General features: G+C 37.3%; 1 protein-coding gene across 11 annotated transcripts in view; it reads right to left on the bottom strand.

Annotated features, from left to right (window-relative positions):
- The window catches only part of TANC1 (tetratricopeptide repeat, ankyrin repeat and coiled-coil containing 1), a gene marked incomplete at its 3' end in the record, with an annotated part of 96,742 nt that overhangs the window by 48,047 nt on the left and 21,827 nt on the right, over window positions 1-26,868 (bottom strand). For 6 of the 11 annotated variants that reach the window (XM_084523927.1, XM_084523930.1, XM_084523929.1 and 3 more), the window contains 2 exons: window positions 24,497-24,571; window positions 8,927-9,130 (listed from right to left, as the gene is read on the bottom strand). In XM_084523927.1, coding sequence (XP_084380053.1) covers window positions 8,927-9,130; window positions 24,497-24,557 — 265 coding nt within the window. In that variant the 5' untranslated portion in view covers window positions 24,558-24,571. Of the gene's footprint in view, window positions 1-4,553; window positions 4,798-8,926; window positions 9,131-24,496; window positions 24,572-26,868 lie in introns of those variants that run through there. The other 5 variants (XM_084523933.1, XM_084523932.1, XM_084523934.1 and 2 more) reach the window with 3 other exon arrangements.

The following is a 26,868-nucleotide window of genomic DNA, read 5'->3' as shown; positions in this document are numbered from 1 at the left end:
ACCATGCCAATTGCTTCTTTGTTACTTCAGTCCGTCAGGTCTCAGCTTCTTCCTCTCCCACCAGTAATAGAAGGATGAGTCATTACTCTCACAGAGTCTAATACTTCAAAGTGCTGGATAAAATAGATCTGTGTCTTGACAATTATTCTTCGTATGTGGTGTGCAAGGTGAACACTGTGCAAAAACAACTCCAGCAAGCTTGCTTCCCTCCTCTTACCCTCCTTAATGCTAGCGTACAATTCTGGACTGCACTTCTGTTTTTCAGTTTTTCCTCCTTTTTCTGGTCAGCAGATCTCCCTCACTAACAAAGTAAATACCACTTGGAAAGCACTAGGGAAAGACTGCAGGATTGATGTTAACTGTACCATACAGCTTTTGATAATGTGGTTTTCTTGGCTACAATTTAAGTCCTTAGTCGTCTTCTACTTGGCTCAAAATTCAAGAGCATCCCAAAGTTCTCTGAGCATCCCATATTTTATCATGAAACACAGCATATTCAAGCTATGACACCTGTAGCCATACCACGTGTCCCATACCTTGACAAACAGGCTCAAGTTGTGCCAAGGGAGGTTTGTATCAGGAAGAATTTTTTCATGGAAAGGGTAGCTAGGCATTGGAACAGGCTGCCCAGAGAGTTGCCATCCCCAGAGGTATTTAAGGTGTGTGGATGTGGCACTTAAGGACATGGCTTAGTGGTGGATTTGATAGTGTTAGGTTGATGGTTGGACTTTTGATGATCTTAAGGGTCCTTCCCAATCTAAATGATTCTGTGATTCATTTTGGCAGTAGCCTCAGACACTACAATACCTCTCCAAAATCTGCATCGATTTCTTGCTCATTTCCATGGGTAGTTTAAGGCCAATGTCCACTTTTAAGAAAAGTTGCAATTCTCTACATTTCGGCTTCAGGCTCCCCAGGGTAACATGTTTTCCCATCACACTGCAAGGGACCAGAAAAATATGTGACCTGCTACATCACAGGCCTACATACATTGTTCCCCAGGTAGATGATTTGGCTCTACAACACTGAGGCATTTCATTATTGAACCTACCTTTTCTTTCAGACTTCCACCTGGAGGTGGAATATGTGAGTATGGTGCTAACCTAATTTCTTAGCTAAGGAATACAGGGCATGGAATTTAAGGCATATGTAAACTTATGTTTATAGCTCTATCTAGAGACTATGAGATGATAACATTTTTCTAACCAAAAGAAACCATAGTTACCAACTATCACCAGACGGTGCCCTTTCTGCGCTATTTCCTAACAAAAACTAGGGGTATTTGCCTTAGTGAAGACAGCAAAAAATACATTCCTTTGGAACAACATCACATTTTTTAAGGAGACAATAGTCCATACCTATTATTTGTAAGCAGGAGTATAGTTAAATGTATCAAAAGTTGAACAACAAAAAAACAACCATTCTAAAAGAACCAGAAGTCATATAAAACAGATTAAAATTAAAGTATCTTCAGGATGTATTTTTACTACTCACATTTTAGGCTGTGGAGCAGACACGTAGTTAGATTTTCTCACAGACTGATTTAGTAGTGACATAGAGTACTTTCAAGTCTGATACACATTACAATAAGTAGGAAAATTTACAGTTAAGTCTATTTTCATGCACTAATCTAGAGGAGGACACAGGTACTAATGCATGAAGAAATGAAACAAAGTTCCTTTTTGTACCAAAAGGACAAAATGTATCTGCAAAATGGAAGCTGTTTTCCAGAAGTGTAGAATAATTATATTGAGTCTGATAAAGGGTTCATCTGGGACACTATTTTATCAACGTCAAACACCAGAGGAGAATCCCACAGCATGGAAACACAGTTTAGTGGTGGACTTGGTAGTGTTAGGTAATGGTTGGACTTGACGATCTTATGGGTCTTTTCCAACCTAAATGATTCTATGATAATCTACGTTACAGAAAACATACTGTCCTGGTACACTTTTCTTGACTTCCGTTTAGAAGTTTATAGTTTCCTGAATTAGAAGTGGTCCCTTTCTATTTAAGAGTTAGATGGACTTTCTTTCCACGAATTTACCCAGTCATTTCTTTACCAATCTGCAGCATCCACAAAATTTACAAGTTAACACAATATTGAAATATACGTGAAACAGTATTCAGAGTTTCCTTTTCCCACCAACTGTCTTTCTTCCAGGCAGAAAAATGCCAGACAAATCCATTTAAATCATTTATAGTTCAGAGCCATTCCACAACTTTAGTCATTCCTGCTGCCCTACTCTAGCTCTTTCCTAGTGGAACTATAGATTTTTGAAGTTGGTATTACCAGAATCTTCCTGAGGTAGCACAACAGACTGATACAATAGCATAACAATACTCTCTTCAGCTTATGATCTATTCCTTTCCTTTTTTACTGTTAGGATTGTTTTTTGACTGTTGAAGAGCTGAAGTTTCCAAAGCATTATTGCAACGTGGTCATCTCCTTCCTAATCCTCTGAACTGGCTTTCCTTCTCATCAACATTATGTGAAATTTGCAGGACTCCCGCCCTCCCGATTAACACTTACATTCACCTTGACCGAACTTCACCTGCTGTTCTGTCACGTATGTAGTCATCCACCATGAATAACTTAGCAATGCCAGCACACTTTACAACTTTACCATGCATTCCTTTTTCGGTTGATAAATGCATTGAACAGTTTAAATCTCAGCAGTTACGTAATTATTGACATGTTCCCTCCAGCACGCAGATGATCCTCTGTGTAACTATTTAAATATAAAAATTAAAGTCTTTTGTCTTACCCCATAATGGTTAAATTTCTTCAATTTCTTCTTTGGAGAGGTCCCCCTAGAAATCCAGGGGTATTTCACCACCTAAGATATCACTTGTCTACATGATTTCCTCCAAAGAATTCCAACAATTTTGGGGGTCATGACTTTCCTTTAAGAAGTCAATAATGATCATTTCCTATTATGCTATATTTGCCAATATCCCCACTAACTCTGTTCTTTCTTACAGTGGAATCAGTATCCCTGCTATGGACAGAAAAACGTCTTCTTTCTGTAGTTCCTTAGAGCACAACTAGAACCTGACAAAATTTTCTTTAAAGAACTCTATGAAGTCTCTGGGTCACAGATGCCGTCTGGCTCATACGGGATGCTATAATCTTCCTGAAGTCTGTTGGAAAGGCATTGTGACGGGATACAAATTACCGAGATTTCAGGAGGGTGTCAAGGATATATATGTACTTGATAAAAAAAAGACGGATTGATATACCAAGGATAACATGCAGCTGCAATTGTTATTTACAAACAGGTTCAGGATATGATAATCAAAGGCAGCCTCAGCCACAGTGATCATCAACTAGTGGGTTTCAAGAATGATGGGAGTGAGGAACACAAATGGCAGAGCGCAGGCAAAGCCCGAACTTTAGGAGAGCTGCCTTTGGCTTACTCAAGGAAATGGTACATCTGATCCCATGGGAGATGGCTCTGAAGGTTGAAAGAACTTAGGAAATTGGAGGGTCTTTAGGAACAGACTCTTTCCAAGCACAAAACCAGTCCATCCTGATAGTACAATGAACAAATATATCTAACAGGAGATTGACTTGGCTCACAACTCAGCTTCAATACAAAAAGACGGTAGACAGGAGCTCGTAGCAGGAGCAAAAGAGGAATTCAGAAACATTGCTGGGCATGCTGGGATGATGCTATGAAAGCAAAAGGTTGCCCAGATGTGAAACTGGTGAGAGAAATCAAGGACATGAAAAAGAGCTGTTATAATTAGAAGTAGTTCACTGGAGAAACACTGGAATACTTGGGTTGGAGGCTGGTATACTTAGTCTGTAAGCACTGAAACCAGTTACCTAGACAGGCTGTGTAGTCTCCACCATTGAAAAGTTTTCAGGACCAGTCTGGATAAAGTCCTGAGCCTTACCTCAGAGCTGACCCTGCTTTGTGAGGAAGAGGTTGGCTTACTGACCTCCTGACATCCCTTTCAACTTGAGTTATCCCAGGAACCCTAAGAAACCCACCTTTCTCTGCTTAGGTTCATGCAAATAGCAAAAAGGAACTGCTTACAAATGATCTCAAGACTGGAGCACAAACCTGAAGGTTAGTTGAAACTAGTTCTCTTACCTAGTCTATTCTCAAGTGTCAGGCATGCTGATTTAATTTTTTTATTGATTAAAACTCTTAATTTATGCTTAATTTGAAACTAACTAAAAGTTCCACTGTACATTTATGGAAGACTCTTCCTGCAGTCATCCTCTGCATTCACTAATGCCTTTAAAAACAGAAGTTGCTTCCTATCTCTGTTCAAGCGTGGTAGTACAAACAATTTAGCTCAGTAAACATTTACTTCAAAGGCAACAGCAGTTTCTAGTTCGCACCATAAAGTCCAACAACCATTTTTTGAAATCTCCTTTATAAACCAGTATTTTCTTCCTTTTAATTGACCATCCTAAATTAGAGTGCAATCAACTATCATCTCTGTAAGAACGTGAATATTTTTTAGTTACACGGCTCTAAGTTTACCAATTCAAGCAATGTCCATTCTAGCTTTATAGGAGAAGAAACTCAACTTACTGTGACATTTTTTCATTTACTGCTCCCCTTCCCAAACGAAGTCCTCCTGCTCAAAACCTTTTTTCCTTGTCCTGTTTTTTTTTTTTCCTGCTCCTTTATCCACCTCCTCAATGGACTGTTTCATTAAGGAAGCTTTTGACTCCAAACAAACCAGTAGCTTTAGTTCTGCCAATAATTTTTGGCTCTTTGGTAACTTAAGATATAGTTTCTCTCTTCCCTCCTTTTATAGTTACAGTTGAAGATTGAACTGGAGCCAGAAGCACTGGTACTCTTCCAAGCTCTTCAAACAAAAAACTCCCCCACCTCCTATGCAAATAATTAAAACACAATGTCACTCACACAAGGTTGTGCAAACAGGACTGTACAGCCTTCTGTGTTCCAGGGAAGAAGCTCAGCTTGCTCTCCACAGTTTTGCCTGCCCATGGGTTATGAGATTCTAGGGGCTGAGCTACTTGAAGACTGATGGGCAAAACGGCAGCTATTACCACACATGCGCTGCAGCAAAGATGTCTCTGTCAGATGGGCACATTTGTCAGCGCGCCTGTTCACTAGAATAGGTATAATAAAATAGCTAACATACTGATCTCTTAACATATGGAGACTGACTTCAGACTGATCAGTTCAAGCGTGAACTCTATGCAGAGGAGTAGTGGACAAGAGAAAGGGAATGAAAAGTGTGATGCCAGCAATCAAAATAACAGATTCAAAAAAGGACACTAAACCCAAGTTCTGTGTTGGCTCAGGGACCCCCCAGACTAGCAATTTCCAAATGTGTTATGAACAGATACCTCTAAGCTTGCTAAATACTAAGGTCCCCAAGAGCTTTTCTCAGCGAAATCAATCCAAACCTGAGAACTGATAATGACATTATTCATGGAACAGATAGGTTAAACGATGGAAAAAAATCTTCTTAGTTTAAAGGGACAGAACAAAACTAACACACTATCCACAGTACACCTGCAGCTAATACGTTCTGGCAAAACCATTCTATCCTCTAAATCATCTGGAGTAGAAAACTACCTGGAGGTATACAACATTCAAAGGGGGACACATTTACAGTAGAACATCTTTTCCTACCATTGCATCTTACATAAACTAAACAGAAAACTGAAACAGCCTATAAGGTAAAATAATCCTTCAAAATTAGCAAATGTTCACTTGAGTGAGGATAACATGCCTGCCAGCAATGAGGCAAAAAGTATTTTTACATAGTTTTGAATTATAAATTAAACTGTTTGTTTGGATATACACACTGCTTGAATGCAATTTTACAAACTGTGTATTTTCTGCTGTTTTCTTTCTCTCCCTCATAGTACTGCTGTGATAATGACACTGTATATTACCAAAATTTACTAAGATGCTCAGAATGTTTTCAATACCTTTTGCTTAGCACGATACAGATAAAGAATTTGCTTTCTTTCAAGTACCATCCATCTATGAGTGTGCAACTTTCTAAAAAGATAGGGAATGAAATATAGAACATACTTCCATCATTAACTAAATCACTTCTGGTGGAAATGCTATTTTTTCAAGTTTTATGCTGTGGATAATCAGACTGAGTGGATGAAGCAGTTATGGAAGGAAAAGGTTTGTCCACATCCTACTCTAAATGATAACACACTGAAGCAATGACAAGGCAGGGTAACTCTTGCTGTTCAGATAGTAGAGAATACAAGCAAAGAGAAGAAATTAAATCATAAACAACAAATCCAAATATATCCCTCAGAATTTGCAGATTAACACCCACTTGGAAATATGCAGAAAGCAAAGAAAGGAGAAGCGGTAAAAGCAAGTTGTTAATTAGTTTACATCGAAGTTTTTTCTCTTCTAGACATCACAAAATGGAATCTAATTCTGTGAAAGAGTTTGAATGTTAACACCAGTTACACAAAAACATGAAACATTTTACAGTGCATTTCTTACTGAAAAACATTCCTCCACATATTATTTTAAAATATTTTAACCAGGAGTATTGTTACACACTGTTGATATAAGCTTGATTAAATACTTATTTTTAAATCAATTACCACAGGTGCAGGACTGGATAACTACAGTCTACAGTATAGACACATTTGCTAGAAAAGTGGAAATGTATTAATTATGAAGCCCTCAAAATAAGATGTTTTCATGAACATTAGTGCAAATAACTGTTAATTACAGCTTCTGTTTTTGAATTAATAACTCCAAAACACAATTTAGGAAAATCTGACTGATTTTAATTTACAAACCAAAATTTTTAAATAAATTATTCAAACTCAATAAAAACTTCGGAAAAAATCTTCATTAAAAAATGTGTAGCATTTAGTGATATACTCTTTCATTATTACCCTTGAATATGCAGTATATTGCTTCAGTCTAGCAGATACTAAATAGAATTTCTACTCAAGGAAATAAGTTATGCAAGTGTATCACGTTATAGTCCCTTCCAACCCAAACCATCCTTTGTTTCTGTGATATGCATATGACCATCAGCATGCTTGGCTTATAAAAAGTAGGACTACATAATAGAATCAAAGGTAGAACAAATGATGATATTTCAAGGGACATTTTTTTCCTTTGAAAATATGCAGTGCAATAGAGCAAAGACATTAAAAGGAATTAACAACATTGTTTACATTGAAATATACATCCGTAAACTGTGAGGACTGAAGTTAGAATTTTATTCTACCACAGGTTAGAATAACTACATCTTAACTTTGCAACATTTATTTAACTTTCCATGTCATCATTGATGCTTTTATCCACCATATCCTGAAAAAAACTCAACCTGCTATTCATATGCTATTGAACATAATGCTCTGCAATCTGTACAGCCAGTATTCTCTTGCTTTCTATTACTCCCAGATGCTAGCTAGATCATTTATATTAAACCATCTTCCATCAGCTTTAATTTGTTGAAACTCACAGGAATATCACAGAATGTTTCTACCTGCACCCCATCACTTGGTTAGGTATTTGTACAAAACAATTGCACAAATGCCAATGTATTCAAAGCACTTCATAAACCTAAGAAATCTCCCTCCCTCCCCTACTTTTTTTTTGTCTATATATCACAGTGAAAAGATTTTAAGGGTGTTGTGAATACAGCTTTCCATTTAAAATTTAGCAACTCTTATGCATCTCCTGCAAGAGAAACAGAAGCCTATACTTTGCTTATTAAAGCGCATCACTAATCCAAACTGAGTTATGAGGTTGGTCAGATATTATCTTGAAACTAGCTACAATGCAGTTAGGTTTTCCCAACAGTAACAAAGTTAGGAGTTAGATCCTGGCCTTCCTTTAAGTCTTTGGCAAAAATCCCATTTCCTTCTACATTAAAAGGCAGGATAAAGTCCTTTGAAGCTGTTTATTATGCAAATCACTTGCAGCAAGAGACAAAACATCAAAATATATTCTGTGACTCAAAATTTTACCTAAACTATCAAGTACTGACAGACAACTTAAACCAAGAATACTTAACAAATTGTATTTACTATCCTCTGGTAATACTTTGAGCAAGATTTTTTCTTTAATTTTATGTAAAATGGGTTGTTAATCAAGACCTTTCTCAGTGCTGACAAAAAACTTTTGCCAGTCTTTGTTCTTAAACTTTACACATTTTACAACTAAGAATTTCAAAACTGTTGAGTGCACAAGTAGTAGGAATATGGACAATTTCACCTGACGCTCAAGCTTTGACCTGAGTGAACTCAACTGATGCTGTTGTGTTGGAATGATTTATATGTGCAGAATGTTGATAAAAAGGGAACCAGATGGAGTGCCTTATTTAGTAAGGCTCACACATAAGTACGTGGTCATTACTAACGATGCAACCTCTAAAAATTATGAAGTTTCTTGCCGAAACTTCAGCAGTTATTTAACTATTAATACATTTATATGTGTAGATATAAGCAAAATAAATTAGCTTTAAACCATAAACAACCTTCTGAAACAAATACTGCCTTAATATTGTATACTTAATAGGTATGCCAAATACTTACAATCATTAGTAACAACAGGTCACTTTTGTACTACTGTTAACATATATATGAACATGGGGTTTTGCAGCTGTCTTAACTGAATTACTAATCATAAATTATCAGTTTTAAACATATTCAGACATTTCACTAAAGGTATTTACTATACAAATTAGAATGATTATTTGCCATATGAAATAATACATTCTATTTTATAATCAACTATCTTTTCTCTCTTTTTTTTTTTAACCTGAGAACATGCAAAAAGCCTTCACTGCTCTTGTTCTCATTGCAAAGGATTAACATGACTTTATTGTGTTACTTTATATAAAGTGTCAGGAAGTGTTACTTTTATATTGCGTCAAATCTGAATCAAAATACTACAAAGATTTGAGTTGTTCATTGGTTTCATGTTACCTGGGGACTTTTTGTTTGATCTTGACTGCATCAAGTAAGACTGTCGTGGTAGCAGAGGTGAAGATGGAAGAGACGTTGAAACTCCTTTAGCCAAGTTCATTCTGTAAGTATCCTCAGAGACGGGCTGATTGCCAATGGGGAAATCTGCATTGTGGCCAGATGTTGCAACAATCTGCAAGGCATTCTCTGGGCAGGAGTCACCTGCTAAAAATAAAATGTTGTCATCTGTTATGTGATATACCAAAACAAAAGTTAGGCAGTTTCATTGAAATACAAGTATTTAACACAGAAAAATATACATTTGCCAGCACCAAGTCAGCATGATCAGACTTCTCACTGTGTACCCTCCACTATAGAATCCAGATAGAAAATACACCAGAAAAATTTAATCCACTAGAAAAATTTAAAATACAAAACCAAGCAAGATTTTATTTTACTGTAGTAAAGATAGCAAGAGGGAAGAAAAAAAAACTCACTTTCAACAAAACAACAACTTTTCAGATTTCATTCTCGGAGGCAAAACTACAGTTCTTATGAATACAAAATCTTCTCTACAGATTAAAAGTATATTAGGATTACCATGACATCGTTAAATTCAATGACTATCTGAAAATGTGTGTGGTTTTTTTTTTACTGAAAAGTACTTAGAAGATAAATTTCATAGGGTGACCGCCCTACACTTAATTTAAAAGGATCTCACAAAAAAGTACACTCACAGACAGTTCAGCCTTTTTATTTTTGCTGTAAAACAGAAGTCCAGTTAGGTGCAATTTGATAGCTTATTATTTATTTATTTATTAAGTCTGAGAAACAAAGTATTAGTTCACAACATACTAAGTAGCAGATCAAAATAGGGAAATACACTGAAAATAGACATACCCTGCTAGAGCAAGTTCAGCTAAATCAAAAATGTTTACGAAACAACAGAAAAAAAATATATTGAATCATTATTGTGAGCAAAGACAGCAGTAATAGATATTGAAAGTGCTCAGTTTTTCCTAGTCAGATGACAAAAACAGGTGAAAATTAATGTTAACTAACTGCAGCTTTTTTTATATTCAAATTAGGGTATTGCTCAATAATTTATACAAATTGCTGTCAAAATTGAATCTTTGATTCAACCAAAATTGAATGTGACCAAAGGTAAAAAAGCAAAACCAAACTGATGCAAAGAGGACAGTACACAGTATTTTTTAGATTAATCTGTGCAGCAACAAGCAGCAAAGTTGAAGTATGGGAATCCAAAGTACAAGAACAGACAAACAAAGGAAAAGCAATTTATTTTCAAATATGAACTTTCCATATGTTTATTTTCTTACAATAAGGAAACATTTCAGATAGATGTGCCTCTGTAAGATCTGCCTTGTGAGAAACAAAGTTGTGTTTTTGCAATAGAAGGTGTTTTTGCAGTGGAAAATTCCACTAACCTTGCATGTTCAAAAGTGATTGTGCAGGCATGACAGTAGCATAGCAGCAGGGAGTATGTTAAGCAGATAAGGGGAAGGTCCTGCTGTCCCGAAATAAGAAGGATAGCTACAAAAAACAGGATGAGCAGAACGAAATCGGTAAAAACAAATCACAGGCCCTCTAGTCAAGGGAAAAGAAGGAAAAAGAAAATTAAAAAAAAAAAAGGAAAAGGAGAAACTAACGGTTAGTCAAATCAAATCGTACATATAGGGTATAGAAGTGTGTTGAGTAGGTTCTGAACCTGTATTACTCATCCAATGAGGAAACAGGAGAAATCAAATGTCGGGTAATGGGGAATATGAGGTTATGATAAACTTCTACTGTGCGCTCTTGCTTGTGGGATACCCTCTGTTGCAATCACAAATAAAATGGCTTCACAGAAGATCCTGTCTTTTTTGGGGATTTTTCTCACAGCCTTTCTCGTTGACTCCGTTGTCATTCAACTGTTGTTGCCTTCAATTTGTAAGAGCTATTTTCTACCACAGTCTACTATAGGCATCCTTAAGTGCATACAATAAATTTCTCCACTGTGACAGAAGGCAAAACCCAAACCTAGCCCTCTGAGAAAAGTAAAAATATTTTCGCCAATTTAACTGCCACTCTCTTTTTCAGAAGTATACATGAAGGATGAGAAAACCAAACAGGCCTAAAATTTACAGTCTAATTCTGTATTTCTAAAGCTGCAAATATTTAAGCTGTTGTGTTTTTTTTCTAGACATACTATTTTCCTCACAAGAACCATACGTGACAGCTATGTAGATCTATTTGTAAGATAAATGACCTTGAAGAATGCTATGCTAGATTCAAACTTTTTTTTTTCAATTTATATATGTAAAACTTACTCTCTTGCTCCTCTGAACCCACCTTAAAAATCACCTTCCAAAAGTTCTCTTTGTTCAAACAAAATTCATAGCGACATGTAATGAGGTAATGATTTCAAGGAAACAGCAAGTAAGTTTAACCAAGTTAGGAAAGAAATGAAACATTAAATAACTAACTTTTTATTCTTTTTAAAATTTCATTGCAACAATTACAGGAGTGTAACTATTGGCTTAAACTCCTGGGAACTAGAAAAACAGCCTCAATATTTGACCAAACTAGCTGTAAAACACCAAACGTAAAAGAAAAACAAGTACTAGCCAAGTATATAACTAAAATAAAAAGCTACAAAATGTTAGAGGCTATAATTACATATATCAGCGTTTTAAAGTCTCATATCTACATCACTGAGTTCCCATTATACTTTCAGTGAAAACAAGAAGCTAAGGATTTTTTTTCTCTGTCCTTTTAGAGTTAAACTTTGACAATAGGTATTTTTAAACACAGACTTAATATTAGGTACGTTATTGGTTATGCAATACAGTATATGCAAGTTTGCCTAATATATTGTTGAAGAACACAAAGAAAACTGTTATGATGCTCATTTCAGTTTTTTCTTTGGATGCAAACAAAAGTAGCAGTCATACAGGTGACTACAATGAGAAAAATACTGACTTTTTTTTTTTTTGAACTGGATATGTTGCCACAGGTGTAATTTGGAATTTGTCGAAGTATTCCAGCTGGAATGTTAGAGAAAGGGTGCAAGAGACAAGAGAACAAAGAGTGGAAATTACTTCCTCCCCCTTCAGGGTTAATAAGTCCACCTACAACTCCCTTTTACTGTGAAGGAAGCAAGCAGTGTTTAACTCATTGTCTTCTTAATAAAATGCATGAATTTTAATTTATCCTCCTCTATTGTATACAAAATGTTACATGCCATGGAAAAGCCCTACAAAATTCAGTATCAAAGGGCTAAATACAGTTCTGTAGCATATCTCTAAACAATATATTTAGATGATTTGATCATGACAATAATTTGAAACATGTTTTACAGTGTGTTTATATACTATTGTCTTAGCAATCTTTGTTACAGCAACACTGTTTTTTCTTCAGATTTTGTTTTCCTGACACCACCAGAGGTGCTGTCGGGAGAGGTACAAAGATGATGGCTTGGATTGTAAGAGTAGTATGATTTAAAAAAACAGAAATCCAAAATGCGTGTAGAAATTCTCCTTTTCAATCATTTCTTTTTTCTAATTTTACAAGTTTCTGCTTGCTGTCATTCATACACCTATGCTGTTAAGGTACTATAGCTTTTAACTAGAGCAAAAATTCATACCTTGAGAAAACCCAACCATATTGACTTCAATCTATGAGGATATCATTTCCTCAGCGATGCTGGAAACATACTTAAACACTAATTAATTCTACTGAAGCAGAAAAAAAGCAGACTATCAATAAAAACTGCTAAGGATACAATGGAATAACAGAGGAGCAAACCCTGTCAGACAGCTATTAGACATAAAGCATTTCAAGAAAGCAGAAACTGCATAGTCCTCCTGCAGGAACTTTCTAAAAAGCTGTTAGTGGAAGGCTATGCTAGCTAGCAGACCAGCCCCACGCCTGCAGCCCCAAAAAGCAGGCAACAGGAGTAGATGGTAACCAACAGAGCTCCTGCACCGCAACCTGCCCAGCACTGTCCCAGGCACAGGCATAAACCGGATCTTCTAGGGGAAGAACTCCCCACAGACCCCAAAGATTCAAGAAGGACTCTCACAGTAATAATAAACGGAAACCTTTAGCGTTTGAATGTTAAAACCTTACATGGATTCAGAGGCTGTTCACAAGGAAGTAACCTGTCGATGCAACTAAAAGCGACCTGCAGTTAAGGAAGCCCTCAAGACCCCCAACAGGCGGAGGCTGGCAAGAGGGTGTGCAGCACAGCAGCTTGCTTTGTTCTCTCTCTTCCCCAAGCATCTTCTTATGGCGGGCCTTCCCACTGGCTCTCTCCCTCACAACCACACGCATGCTCTGCCCCCCCAGAGGAAACAAGGGATAAAGAAAGCACCCTGAGCGGGTGGTAGGGAGTGGGGAGCCACAAAGAAGTAAGTGTGTCAGGGGAAATAGTGCAGATTATTTGGAAAATACATTGAAATTGAATTTAAATGAATTGAAACTACTTCAGCGGAATGCATGAAAACTATAGTCTTGTGCTGATGCTAGAATTCAGGTTAATTTATCATAAAGGAGCAGGATGTCAATCTTCAAAACAGTGAAAGCTAAAACAACCAAAACATAAGTTCCCTGACTAGGTCTAAATATTGACAGCAACTGCAGGACAGACAATATTCTACAGTTGTCTCTCAGTATTTAACTCTGAGATAGACAATTTGTCCTCTTTTCCCTTAATCTACATGCTTAAGTGAAACAAGAGTCCTGGCCCATTTAAAAATATTTCTGATATCAAACTGTGCTATAGCAGAAGTAAACTTAAGTTCTGCTTAAAGGCGCTTTAAAAAAAAAAAAAAAAAAAAAAAAAAAAAAAAAAAAAAAGCACCCTATTGCTTATAAAGCTTCCTAGCATGCATCATAGGGTAAAGAGCACCAAAAGCACCTTTCAGATAAACAAGAACTTGACTATAACTGCCCAGATCTAACTAGGTGGGACTTTGGTATAAAGCAAAGAAGCTATAAGCAAATGTTGCTATGCAACAGTTGCAAACTTCACACTTTCCTAAAACTTTTGAGGCAGTAGACTAGAAAGTCATAAAAACCTGGGTGCCACAGCAAACCTCCCTTGGAAAAAGAGAATACTAACAGGACTGGTCTAAGACTGCACGACTACCAAGGTCACTGCCGGCTTACATCAGCAATCCTCGGAGTTCAATAAACAGTTGAAAAGGCAAGAAAGGAATCAGTATTCTCCACAGAAAAGAACATCACCTGCATTAAACACGGTGGCTGCCTCAGTCTCAACCTGCACGCACATGTTCTGTCTGCTAGCTGCCCTCATGTTTCTGTGGGAATAGAGGCATCGATAAATTTGTCTAACATTTGTGTATTATTGTTCTCTATGCACCGGAAGTCCCATGACACCTCTGTGAAAACTACTGAGTTTTCAAGAAGACCTCAAGTAGCAAACTGTACTAACGTATGTGTATGTGCAGCACTATAGTAAGAACGATTGTCTCTGCAAACAGGAGTATGCAACACTTAGAAGTTCTTACACGTTATTACTAACAATACTATTAAATTTTATTCTGGTAGGACATGCTTCTCCCTAACAGATGTTAAACAAAAGATCTGACTTAACCAACAAGATCAGAAGGGAACAATCAGGGGAAAAAAAAAAATAGTTATATGGAATGAGGGGAACTACCTAGCACTTTCCAGAAAGAAGTATCACTATGTCTAAGTCAAAAGAAACATGAGAAACAAAGATTACTAAAACAGCATTTTTGGAATTTTAAAAAACAATTTACTTCTGCATTCCATTCCCATCCAATTTTTCAACAGATTTGACAGGTAACAGCAACAGAATTCTCTTCAGCAACTGTGTCCACATTGCTTTATTTCAATTGTACAACAAGGACACTTGCTCTTTAAAGTATCTGTCTTTCAAAATTGAAGTGCTCACATGTGCACGTGTGCATGTACATACACAGCTGACCCAATTTAATAAGAACACTATGAGGACACAAGGATCCAAGTGACCCAGTCTTTGCAGTTAGGTTAAGGTAACCACTCACACTGATCACAAGTTGAAAAAAATTCATAGTAAGAGAAGTAAATCATCACTGAGCCTTCTGGGATAACAACAGGCTTCTGTCTTGTAAAATCCATGCAATAAGGAAGATCAACACCTAATAATTCGAGTACTGTGTTCAGTTTGGGGCCCCTTGCTACAAGAAGGACATGGAGGTGCTCAAGCCAGTCCAGAGATGGGCAATGAAGCTGGTGAGGGGTCTGGAAAACGAGTCTTAGGAGGAGCGGCTGAGGGAGCTGGGCTTGTTCAGCCTGGAGAAGAGGAGGCTCAGGGGCGACCTTATCGCTCTCTACAGATACCTTAAAGGAGGCTGTAGAGAGGTGGGGGTTGGTCTGTTCTCCCACGTGCCTGGTGACAGGACGAGGGGGAATGGGCTAAAGTTGCGCCAGGGGAGGTTTAGGTTGGACATTAGGAAGAACTTCTTTACCGAAAGGGTTGTTAGGCACTGGAATGGGCTGCCCAGGGAAGTGGTGGAGTCATCATCCCTGGAGGTCTTGAAAAGACATTTAGATGTAGAGCTTGGTGATATGGTTTAGTGGAGGACTGGTTAGTGTTAGGTCAGAGGTTGGACTAGGTGGTCTTGGAGGGCTCTTCCAACCTAAATGATTCTTTGATTCTTTCTTTCTTTATTTCCTTATTTCCTCTTGAGACTCTGGTATGGACTGGCCAACAAAAGGGAGGAATTAGCGTGGAAGAAATCTCATTACAGCATGAGTAACTGGGCAGCAGTGAAGGGCATTGAGTTAGAAAACAAACCAAGTACAGATTAGAATAAACGTTCAAAGGTCCAGATGGCCACTTAGGCTTGTACTTATTTGTAATTATTTGCTCACTTTCAAGCATTTATGTCTGAAGTCTGGATTACTGTTTCAGCATACAAAATACTCATGTTCCCTCTCATGTTCCCTTCTGGTGTTAACTTAAAAAAAAAAAAAAAAAAAAGAAACAAAGTTTTAAAACAGGGAAATAAATAGAGGTTAATAGGACCACTGAAGTTATTTCTATACATGTGTTTCAAGAGCAGGATCATGGTGTGTTCCCTCCCTCCCCTTTGTATCTATGTGGGATTTACCACTGGAATTAGCTTCTGGGAAAAGACATTCACCACATAAAATACTCACTGCTCAGCAAAAAAATGAGTTTAAATTCTTAAATAACTGTCAGCAGACATAGAAAATGGGCAAAGCAACATAGAATAATCAAAAACAGCTCCATATTTAAAGCATGAAACAATGCCTCTTCTGTTGCAAGATATTTTTAAAGCAACAGCCAAAAGTCACACTGAAGCTTGAAAGTATTCCAGTAAAAGTTCAGTGCTCCAGCTAGTGGATATGTATTTTACCTTTGCACTTAAAATTCAAAGCCTAATGTCATAAAGAGTTTGGACAGAAAATGCCAATTGAATTTGCATATTTAGTTTTAAAAGTATTAAAACTAAATAAAACATCAAAACTTTAAACTATTTTATTTAATTATTTCAAGCCTTTGAATTTGCCAAGAGGGTATCTGAAGGTGTCATTGCTCTCAGCTTAGTTACAAGTATATTTGGTCAGATACCAATGTTTAATGAGACATAATGCATATATCAAGTGGGGATCAAAAATCCATTCCAACTAAGCAAGTTCTACACAGGCAAATAACCCTGAAAGCACTGAATTTTAATTAATGATTAAATAAATATGGATTTTGATAAAAGATTATGCCTTCTTGCACTGGAACTTCACTGTTAAAGTAGCAATTTAGTTACCATTAACAAAAATAAAAGCGTCAGGAAATTTAAACAAATTTAGGTTTATCATTCAAAGTGCTGCACTAGCACTGTTGGTCAGGCTTATAACAGTGGCCTACGCTAACAGGAATGGCAGAATATTATACAGGTGATCACAACTCAGCATAAGTTACATGCCTTTGAAAGCCATTTTATAGCTCTGTAAGAACACAAACTGTAATCCATCTCCTAACTAAATCTGAACACATACAAAAAGAGAAATAAATTTGAAATTCTGAGTTTTCATCCAAGTCATTTAGTATAAAACATCAATACAAAAACTAAGCATATGAAAAAAAGGGTAAGAGTATGTCAGTCTAGAACTAGAACATAGTGCAGAAATAAAAGCATCTATTCTATCATATTAAGTCAAAAATATTTATATACAGATACCAGAATACAAAAAGGAAAAACAAAGAAAACTTAGCCTCGAAAGATTAAAGTAAAAAATTAAGTCTGATCTACAAGAGAATGGAACAAGATCCAAGAAGATAATATTAATAATGGAACTTTGTTACCCCAATTAAAAAATTGAAACATGAAGACGACCACTGAACATGATGCGTAACATTAAATAAGTACTTCCATACCCTTTACTTCATCATCCAGAAATCACAAACACTGATCTCATTCTTATTTCTCCAGAATCTCTACCTCTACAGCACTGCAGTATTATGTTCTAAACTTTACCTTTTTGTTGATATAATAATTTGCCCCTTGTTATTTGAGCACTACATGGAAGTCAAACAATCCTTTAAACTAGAAAGCACAAAAATCCCAACTACTTACCACATTAATTTCTACTGACGTTTTCATGCATGCTGTGTACTACATTTGATGTTAAACTTCTGATGGGAGTTAGTGCAGAAAAAACACCGCAAACTAAGCACAATACTTCCATTATTCATGTTCCTTCAGGCTTGATATTGGGTCAACAGAATGACAATGCTCATGTTACTAAAAAGCCAACTGAAATAATTGAGCATGTTCTGTAGATACATATTATAGAGGATTTTCATCTCTTTTCAAGTTAAAATCCATTATAATTATTATATATCTACTGATCTTTTGATTATTTGGTAGAAGAAAAATATAGATTCCCATGCAGGCAGTATGCCAACTTAGGACAGTTAAAGAAAACAAACATAAATGTTTACTACACAGTAACTGGCAGCATATAAAACCAACAGGAAATAATACAAATCTCCCTCTGAAGCATTTTTAAGCATTTAAGAAAGTGTTGCTGGAGTATAACTTCTACTAAAATAATCATAATTTAGAAGTAGTTTTGGTTTACATTCTGAGACTTATTAGTATGTTATTTATAAAATCATTGTATCATGGAGACAGACAAGGGGATTTAAACCCTATAGAATTTGAGTTAGAAAACAAGTCTTCTGACTCTGATTTCTTGGATTATGACACAAAGGTATGAACTTTGTGTGCTATACTAAAATAACAAAGGTCAACTCCTTGCAAGAGAGGCCAGAGGTAGAGCATCTCCCAGTTGCTACAGAAGTCAATTTCAAAACCTCAAGGAAAGAAACTGGAAAACACACAATCCACAGTCAGCTGTGAAAAGATGACAACAAGTAGCAAAAAAATATCCAAGGGATATAGAAAGAAGCAGAGGGTAGAAGTAAAGACAGAGATTAGAAAATCTTACATCTAGAAAATAAAGACCATTAACATACAAACAAGACAAAAAACAAAGAATAATGAAAGAAAATTCATGCCCTAAGGGAAGTCATAATAACTGGCAATAGTTACACAACAGACTCCCAGTCAAAAAGCCTAAGTACGACACATGTCACTAGAAAGGGCAACTCCTAAGCAATACTCAAAGACTCAGAACCTCTTTCAGAGTTTAAAGAGAGTATATTTCTTTGATGACAATAACCTTAAAGAGAGGAGAAAATACCATTTTTATGTTGTTTCTAAGACTGAATGAAAACCTTAAGAAACAAAGGTAAATTGAGAGAGTAACTCTTACATATTTGCAGTCCAGTGTACATTAGAAAACCATGGATTGCTTCCGAGGACACAAAAATAAACGTTTCTGTTTATAGAATGGGTTGGGTTGGAAGGGACCTTGAAGTCCACCTAATTCCAATCCCCTGCCACGGGCAGGGACACCTCCCACTAGACCAGGTTGCCCAAAACCCCATCCAACCTGGTCTTGAACACTTCCAGGATGGGGCATCCACAACTTCTCTGGGCAACCTCTCCCAGTGCCTCACCACGCTCAGTAAAGAATTTTTTCCTCATCTGTAATCTAAATCTACCCTCTTTTAATTTAAAGCAATTACTCCTTGTCCTGTCACTACAACCCCTGACAAAGAGTCCCTCCCCAGCTTCCTTTAGGTCCCTTTGGTACTGGAAATTTTATTGAAATGTGGAGTAAAGCTATCAGTGACATAGTAATTTTTTGGCAGAGCTGGGTTTACAACCCAGAGCAAAACATAGTCTTCAGTACTGTCCAACTATGGAAATGGTTTTAACTTCTCTAAGGATCCAGCTCAGAGAAGAAAAAAGATAACTTAAAAAGGAAGTGGGTAGTGTTGCTGACAAGTGCACAGGTGGGAAGCTCATGTCAAACTGTTTTAAGTGATCCTTGAGACAACACGTACAACGTATTGCATTGTTGCTCCATATACAGCTATTTCACCTGGGGACTGATACAAGATAGTCAGACATCTGACTGATTTCTCTCTTGGAAATAGAAGATTACTTAAAATTTTATGTCACAAGGCTGCTGATAGACTCTTCTATTCATCATTATGCTTACAGGTCTAGTATCTCTTGCTAGGTTGTTGATGCAGTCTTACGCTTAAATACTGTGTAATAACAATAAATCTACCCTCTTTTCATAGAATCACAGAATCATTTAGGTTGGAAGAGCCCTCCAAGACCACTTAGTCCAACCTCTGACCTAACACTAACCAGTCCTCCACTAAACCATATCACCAAGCTCTACATCTAAATGTCTTTTCAAGACCTCCAGGGATGATGACTCCACCACTTCCCTGGGCAGCCCATTCCAGTGCCTAACAACCCTTTCGGTAAAGAAGTTCTTCCTAATGTCCAACCTAAACCTCCCCTGGCGCAACTTTAGCCCATTCCCCCTCGTCCTGTCACCAGGCACGTGGGAGAACAGACCAACCCCCACCTCTCTACAGCCTCCTTTAAGGTACCTGTAGAGTGCACTAAGGTCACCCCTGAGCCTCCTCTTCTCCAGGCTGAACAAGCCCAGCTCCCTCAGCCGCTCCTCCTAAGACTTGTTCTTCAGAACATCTCCATCTTTTAGTTTAATGCCATTCCCCTTGTCCTTTCACTACATTCCCTGACAAAGAGTCCCTCCCCAGCTTTCCTGTAGGCCCCTTTTAGGTACTGGAGGGCCTCTACAGGGTCTCCCCACAGCGTTCTCTTCTTCAGGCTGAAGAACCCCATCTCTCTCTTTGTAGGAGAGGTGCTCCAGCCCCTTGATCATCTTTGTCGTCCAACTCTGGACTCACTTTAATACACTCACCCTTTTTCTGTTTGATTCCCAACAATCATAAAATAGTTTTATGTTAGTTTCATGTGAAGGGTGTAGATTGAGTGGTTTCCCCTACCGCAGGTTTGTGCTTTACCCAGTATGTACATCATTTTACTGGAAGGAAGGAGTACAAGACAATGCTGAGATCAACTTCATAGAAATGACTGTCTGAATGGGTATAAAGAAGCCTGTTTCCTACTGCAGAAAACAAAGGAAAAGCTAGGTGCAGAAGTTGTATGCCCAGATCAAAAATTTGCTTTGTTAAAAAGTTTGCTTCCTTGGCACATCAGTTTACCTAAATATGATACCAACTACCTTGTCTTTGAATTCACGATTAGAAATAAGATCACTAAGTTTTGTTATGGAAAGTGCTGTCAACGCTGCCCTCTTTCACGTACTTGTACACATACTGTACTCATGCCGTACACAAGTACATGCACTTTTTTTAACACACACACACAAGTTTTGCTTCACTCAGATTTTACCTAATGCTACAACACTCACTCACTTATCAATGCCTCCCAGATACATCTAGATAAACCCATAGTAATTAAACAATTGTAGGAAAGAAGAATTGTAATGGAAGTGATTACAGGATCCAAGCCCTACTACACACTGCTAGCATGCTGCTATTGGAGTAGCACCAGGCACCATTTCTCCATTCACAAGTGACATTCCCACAACACTGACTTCCACCTGATTAGAGCAGAAGGTAATGTGTATATAAGAGCCCTCTAGTAGTCTTTAGTATAACACATAAGGTAGCCTCTTTCCTAAAAGCATCAGCTCTCATTCTTGTGACCCTCCTTTTCAATATAAGTTTGAATTGAAGAAGTTATTAAAAATTGAAATACACTTAGCAGTTAGGGTTCAAAAATGTTATGCACATCTTCAGCTCTTAAGACCTCATGTCAGGGCAAAAGAGCCAATTTCAACATTAAAATCCACACAGTCTATTTTTGCACTGTCAGTCTTAATTTCTTTCAATTTTTTAACCCCTTCCCAGACCGTTTCATACTACAGTTGTGCCTTCAATTTAGGTATGTTCTCCTCTTTCCTACTTGCAGTGGTTCTTCAGGGCTAACAGATGCAAAAATGGTAAGATGTAGCTAACACCCAGACATTAAGTTATGTTCAGAAGAATGGGAGTCATCCCATACAGCTTTAAGTTATGCCGACTTCAGGCTATTTTTTTTTATTCACAAGTAAAACTATGGGACAACAGGGGTTACTTCTGTTTAAGAATCACCTATTGCCGTTTAGCCTCAACCTCTTCCACTTTTGACTTCAGTTAGAACGAGACAATTATGAATAGTCAAGACAAAGCTTTCAGAAGTTAGAGCTCCTCCCCTGCAATCCTGTACATCAATGTTTCATCTTTTTCTACTAGGATGCAAAGAAAGATAGATTTACCTGTGCACCTCAGCAGAAGCGTGCAAGCTCGTTCATACAGCCAAATGTGACACAGCTGTGGCAACCTAACATCTTACTACCTTTTCAGCTATTATTCCTGAACAAGTTATACTCAAAGAAGGTCACAGAAGTCTTCCTAACCAGATTTAGTTTGACACTACTAAACTTTTCTGTCTCGTCTACTTCCTGCTGCATTCTGAAGCTTTGAAATACTTGAAAACTTTTTCAAAACTTTGTCAATATAAAAAAAATCAAATGTATGCAACCATGAAGTTCAAAGAAAAATCTAAATATACTATTGCACTACCCTCAGATGTGGTGACTAAGAGGATGGATGTTTCCACATTAACTCTCAAGTCAACTTCCATCATTAGCTTACCTTTTCAGTCTCTTCATAGTTGTGTCAATAAATTTTAAAAAGATGTTGTCATCAGGAATGTGAAGGACCATGAAATGGGACAACTCTGCAATTCAAAAAATTTATGTTTCTCCCTGTCTGGATTTTAGGGGTCATGGAGAGGAGTGAGCAAAAAAATAAATTCTACAGGCTGATCAGTGTTGTTTGCCTTGCTTCATACCTTCACCAAAAGAAGCTCGGAAATGTCTTACAGTTGAAAGAATTGGAAGGTCCTTTGAAATAAAACAGACAGAACTATGAAACTGAACACAGCTTCACAAGAAGCGGTGGATGTAACACAGAACAGAATGTACACATTTTTTTCCCCCAAACTTTTCTAAATATCTTCAAATACAAAATACAAAATATGCCCAAACCTGTGGAAACCACTGCATAAATTAATTACTTCATTTTAAAAAGAAGTTCCTGCACTTCTACTTACTCTAGCATTCACCAGCCAAGAATTATTCACTGATTTTTCCCAGTATTTCATTTCCACATCATTCAATTTATACATGAAACTTTAGATCTTTGTTTTTAAAGCAAAGAAAAACAAAACAAAAAAGAAACAGTAAAAACTATATACCCTAACATCCCCTTCTATTCAGGGACATAGCAGAATTGTATTTGTTTAAAACAAAGTGAGGAAACCCTTTCTTTTGCAGATGTTACTCTAGATAGATGTGATCAGATCCCCAAACAGAAAATACAGATTTTTTTTACCTAGAGGAGAGAGGCTTTTCAAGCTTCAGACTTTGATTAAAGTGTGGTCCAAGCTCCGTTCCAAACAAGCTAATTTTCCTTTTGAGGTTAAACCAATTTCCATTTAGTATTTTAAAGAAAAATGTACCAGGGAAAGCCTCACTACTGAAATCTTTAGCCTACTATGTTTAAACAATTCCAGCTGTTAACTTCAAGTTAGTGGTACATACAATATTAACAGGATGCCTTTCATCTTGCTCTGAGATCACTTCTGTGCATCTTTGTTCTAGTTTCAGGGTTTTTTCTTTCTAGAACAGTTCTCATCATTCAGTCACTTCGAAAGATGCTGTGGTGAAGTGTAAACTTCAGAAGACCACAAGAATTTTCTGAGTTACCTGCCAGCTGAATACAGAACTGCTTTTTGCAAAACAACACTTAAAAAACCTTCTTTGTAGGACTTTAATTTAGTACAGTTTTAAAAGTAGCATGGCAAGATATATATTTAACTTCCTTTTCAAAGCAAATGTAGTGATTGCATTGTTTTAAAGGTTTTGACAGTTTTAATGTGGTAGTCTATGTACTGTAGTGCACAGTACTTATTTAGTGCATTAAAGGACTATTTTTTTTTAAATCTTTTACTTCTTTTTTATTATTATTATTATTATTATTATTATGGGAGTAATAAATTTGTGTTGCCAAAAAGCATAAATTCACTCTTACTGATAATTTAGGATCTAAACTAACCAGAAAATCAGACATATTAATCTAAATTAGTAGTTCCCAGTTAAAGATAGAACTGTGAGGGAAAAGGTAACTGTCATGGAGATCCTTTAAGTTTCTAGCCAACAGAGCTTCACATAGGCTTCAGCATACCCTGCACAAAGCAGGCAGGTTTAATACTCAGCTGCCGACACCTGCACTTCTTTTACTATTACTTATTCTCAAAGAGCATTGCTTGTCATTGTCTGCCCATGAAAACAGGAATTAGCGTTCTTAATTATTTTCTCCCTGAAATACAATACAGTTAAGTAGTGGCCTACTGAATTTAAGATTAATAGAAAATAAAACTTATTCTGCTATTAATTAAAATTTGTTAATGATTAATTTTACTTTCAAAAACCCCTGCAGTTAAAAGAAAAATCAGAACTTGATGGAAGCTTGATAACCAACTTTAAAAATTTTCACTTAATTTCAATATATTTTTTCCTAAATACATGACTAACAATACATATATATCTCCTGTAACACATAATAAACCTTTTGCTATAACATAGTTGAAAAAGTAGTTTAAAACAGATTTTTATAGTTCATGGTTCTGAACCTCCGACTTTGGACCATGTTAAAGCTGACAGGACAATACATGCATCCTGCTCGCAGTATTTCTATGATAAGAAAAGTGATCAAGCTGCTCTCATCTGCCCTTCTTCCTGGCAGCAGCTCCAGAATGAGTGCGCTGGATACGCACTTCCAGGAACCTCCTGGTTCAGACCTCCTACTTTTGCACAAAATGAGTGCTCTGCATGTAAAGACTCTAGTCAAAGCAGAAGACCTATGGCATGCAGACCTCCCCACACTTAGCGTAAGCAATATTGGTCACCCTCTGTCCTGAAGACTGGGCATCACTGCTGCAACAGAATAAATTGCTGAACTTATAATACACAACTCATCTACATTATAAAATATTTTATTAATACTCATACCTGATTCTTTCTTGTTCCCTTTTCCACCCTCTCGGCTCTTTTTTAAAACTGCCTTTAACATTTTAAATGTTGTTCCTAAAGGATAACAAAGAGAAACACAATTAAATGCAACATTAATAATGGCCATTCAGACAAAACCAAACAAAACAAAGGTAGGTTCAGCATAAACAAAACAGTGAGGTAATTAGAAGAAACTTATTGGCAGGCTTTATTTTTAGTTCAATGTAGCTTGGTTAAGCAAAGTCCTAAAGCAGAAGGCATTTTTAATACTTGAACTAAATAATTAGAGTTCGCTGCCTTTTTATAAAGAAAACTAATACAGCATTCTCCACATTCCACGTGTAATTAAGGTTATAAGGCTAAACCTCTGTAAGTTACTGTAAGACACCCTGTCAAAAACAGAAAAGAATAAAAGCCCAACTCCTGACTTGAGCTCATCAGCAAAGCTGAAGGAACTGGCAACGTGGCTGGATGAGCTGGAGACTGTGGAACTACAGAACTGATAGTGGACAATGGGACATGGTATCACCACACTAATGTTTTTCACCTATACAACACACTCTTGACCAACACAAGAACAGCACAACAAATTAAATCACTGCAGTCCTTATCACTGCTATGTACAGACAAGTGTCAGACACATTCATGACTGTGAGCACATGCGTTTCTGTCTCCCAGTCTGTGCTTGACGTCTCAAATTTAACAGTCAACTTCAAGCAAGCAGCAGTTGCAGATTTGAGAATTACAAGTATAAGAAAAATATATCCAGGTTATAAAATTGGAAGACAGTTTAGATGTTTCAGGTAACTATCTTCCATTACAGGGAAAACAATGCAAGGAACAGTGAAGAGCAGTTCTTTCTCAGAAACCTTTCTAAAGCATCTATAAATTCTAGGGGTTTTTTTTGTTTGTTTTTGTTTTTGCTTTGTTTTTGTTTGTTTGTTTTCTCTCTCCATTGAAAAACTGCAAAGCTATCTCAGTTTAGCACATGATATGCAACATGAATGTACTACAAGTCATGTCCTCAGGTCCACTGTTATACAGAAGGAAAAAATTCCTTAGAATTTTCTGAGAGACTCAGACACGATCAGCTGGAAACAGCCAGATGATACAGACCACAAGCCACTTACTAAGTTGTACAAGGAGCAGCGCTGCCTTCCAAACAACCAAAGCCACCATCCCTCGCCACAGGGTGCTACCAGGCCTCTGGAGGAGCCCTCGCCCCACCGTGCTCAGAGCTCAGGCCTGGGCCTGGGACAGGGCTCTGAGACGCCTGGAGTGCCAGCGCCCAAACGCAGGTAACAGGCTGCTTACCGTAGAGAACAGACGATTCGGTGAGATGTAATTACATTAGCCTGCTAGGTATTTCAAGACCGTTACACAGAAGTGAACAGCCTGTACTTCAGATCTGCTCTGGATAGACTAGTCAGGACGGAGGAGGACAGGAAAAGAGCATGCCCATAAGGAAAGAGTAGAATACTTTTCTCTGAAACAGCTCAGACAGACATCTGCAAGAAAAGACATTCAGCTGTGGTGCTTGAGTAAGAAGTGTCGGGCTGAGGATGAAACATCTGCACCAGTTGATGTGCTCATCCGCCTGACCACAGTGTTGGGCAAGGGGACAAAAACAAAACAAAAACGGCAAGAGAAGCTGTAAACCTCACAAGCTTCTGCTCTAGGCATGAAAAAAAAAGTTGGTAAGCTTTAAAGCTCATCTTCATTCCAGCTCTATGAAAAGTAGATCATTGACAGAAATCTTCCAGATGGATGAGACCCTTAAGGGCCAGCCCAGCACCCTTTCCAAAGTGCCTCCCACACCTCTGCTCTGTGCTGTCAGAGGCAAATCAAGAGCCCCGAAATAAACATGGGCACTAGAATGCCATAACTGGTTAGCAAACAGTTAGTCAAGAAACTATAGATAAAAAGAAAAAATTACTGAAAGGGTTGTTAGGCATTGGAATGGGCTGACCAGGGAAGTGGTGGAGTCACCATCCATGGAGGTCTTCAAAAGACATTTAGATGTAGAGCTTGGTGATATGGTTTAGTGCAGGACTTGTTAGTGTTAGGTCAGAGGTTGGACTAGGTGCTCTTGGATGGCTCTTCCAACCTGGACGATTCTGTGATTCTGTGAAATGGCTTTTTTTTTTTTTTTTTTTAATACTGAAAATGGTTCAGACCTGGTTACTTAAAGCAAGGCTACTTAAAGCTTCAATGTCCTGTGCTAGATTGAATGTTTTAAGTTGGGATTCCTTACAGAAATATACCGAATGAGGAAGAATATAATCTTATTTTGCTTAAATAGAGCCTCTTTTTTGTCGTTTGTTTTTAAAGAGTCAAATAAACATCTTATAGTTGTGGAAAACCAACAAGTC

The sequence above is a fragment of the Aythya ferina genome (genome assembly GCF_964211825.1).
Source record: "Aythya ferina genome assembly, chromosome: 6".
NCBI lineage: Eukaryota > Metazoa > Chordata > Aves > Anseriformes > Anatidae > Aythya > Aythya ferina.
This window is presented reverse-complemented; position numbering and strand designations above follow the sequence as displayed.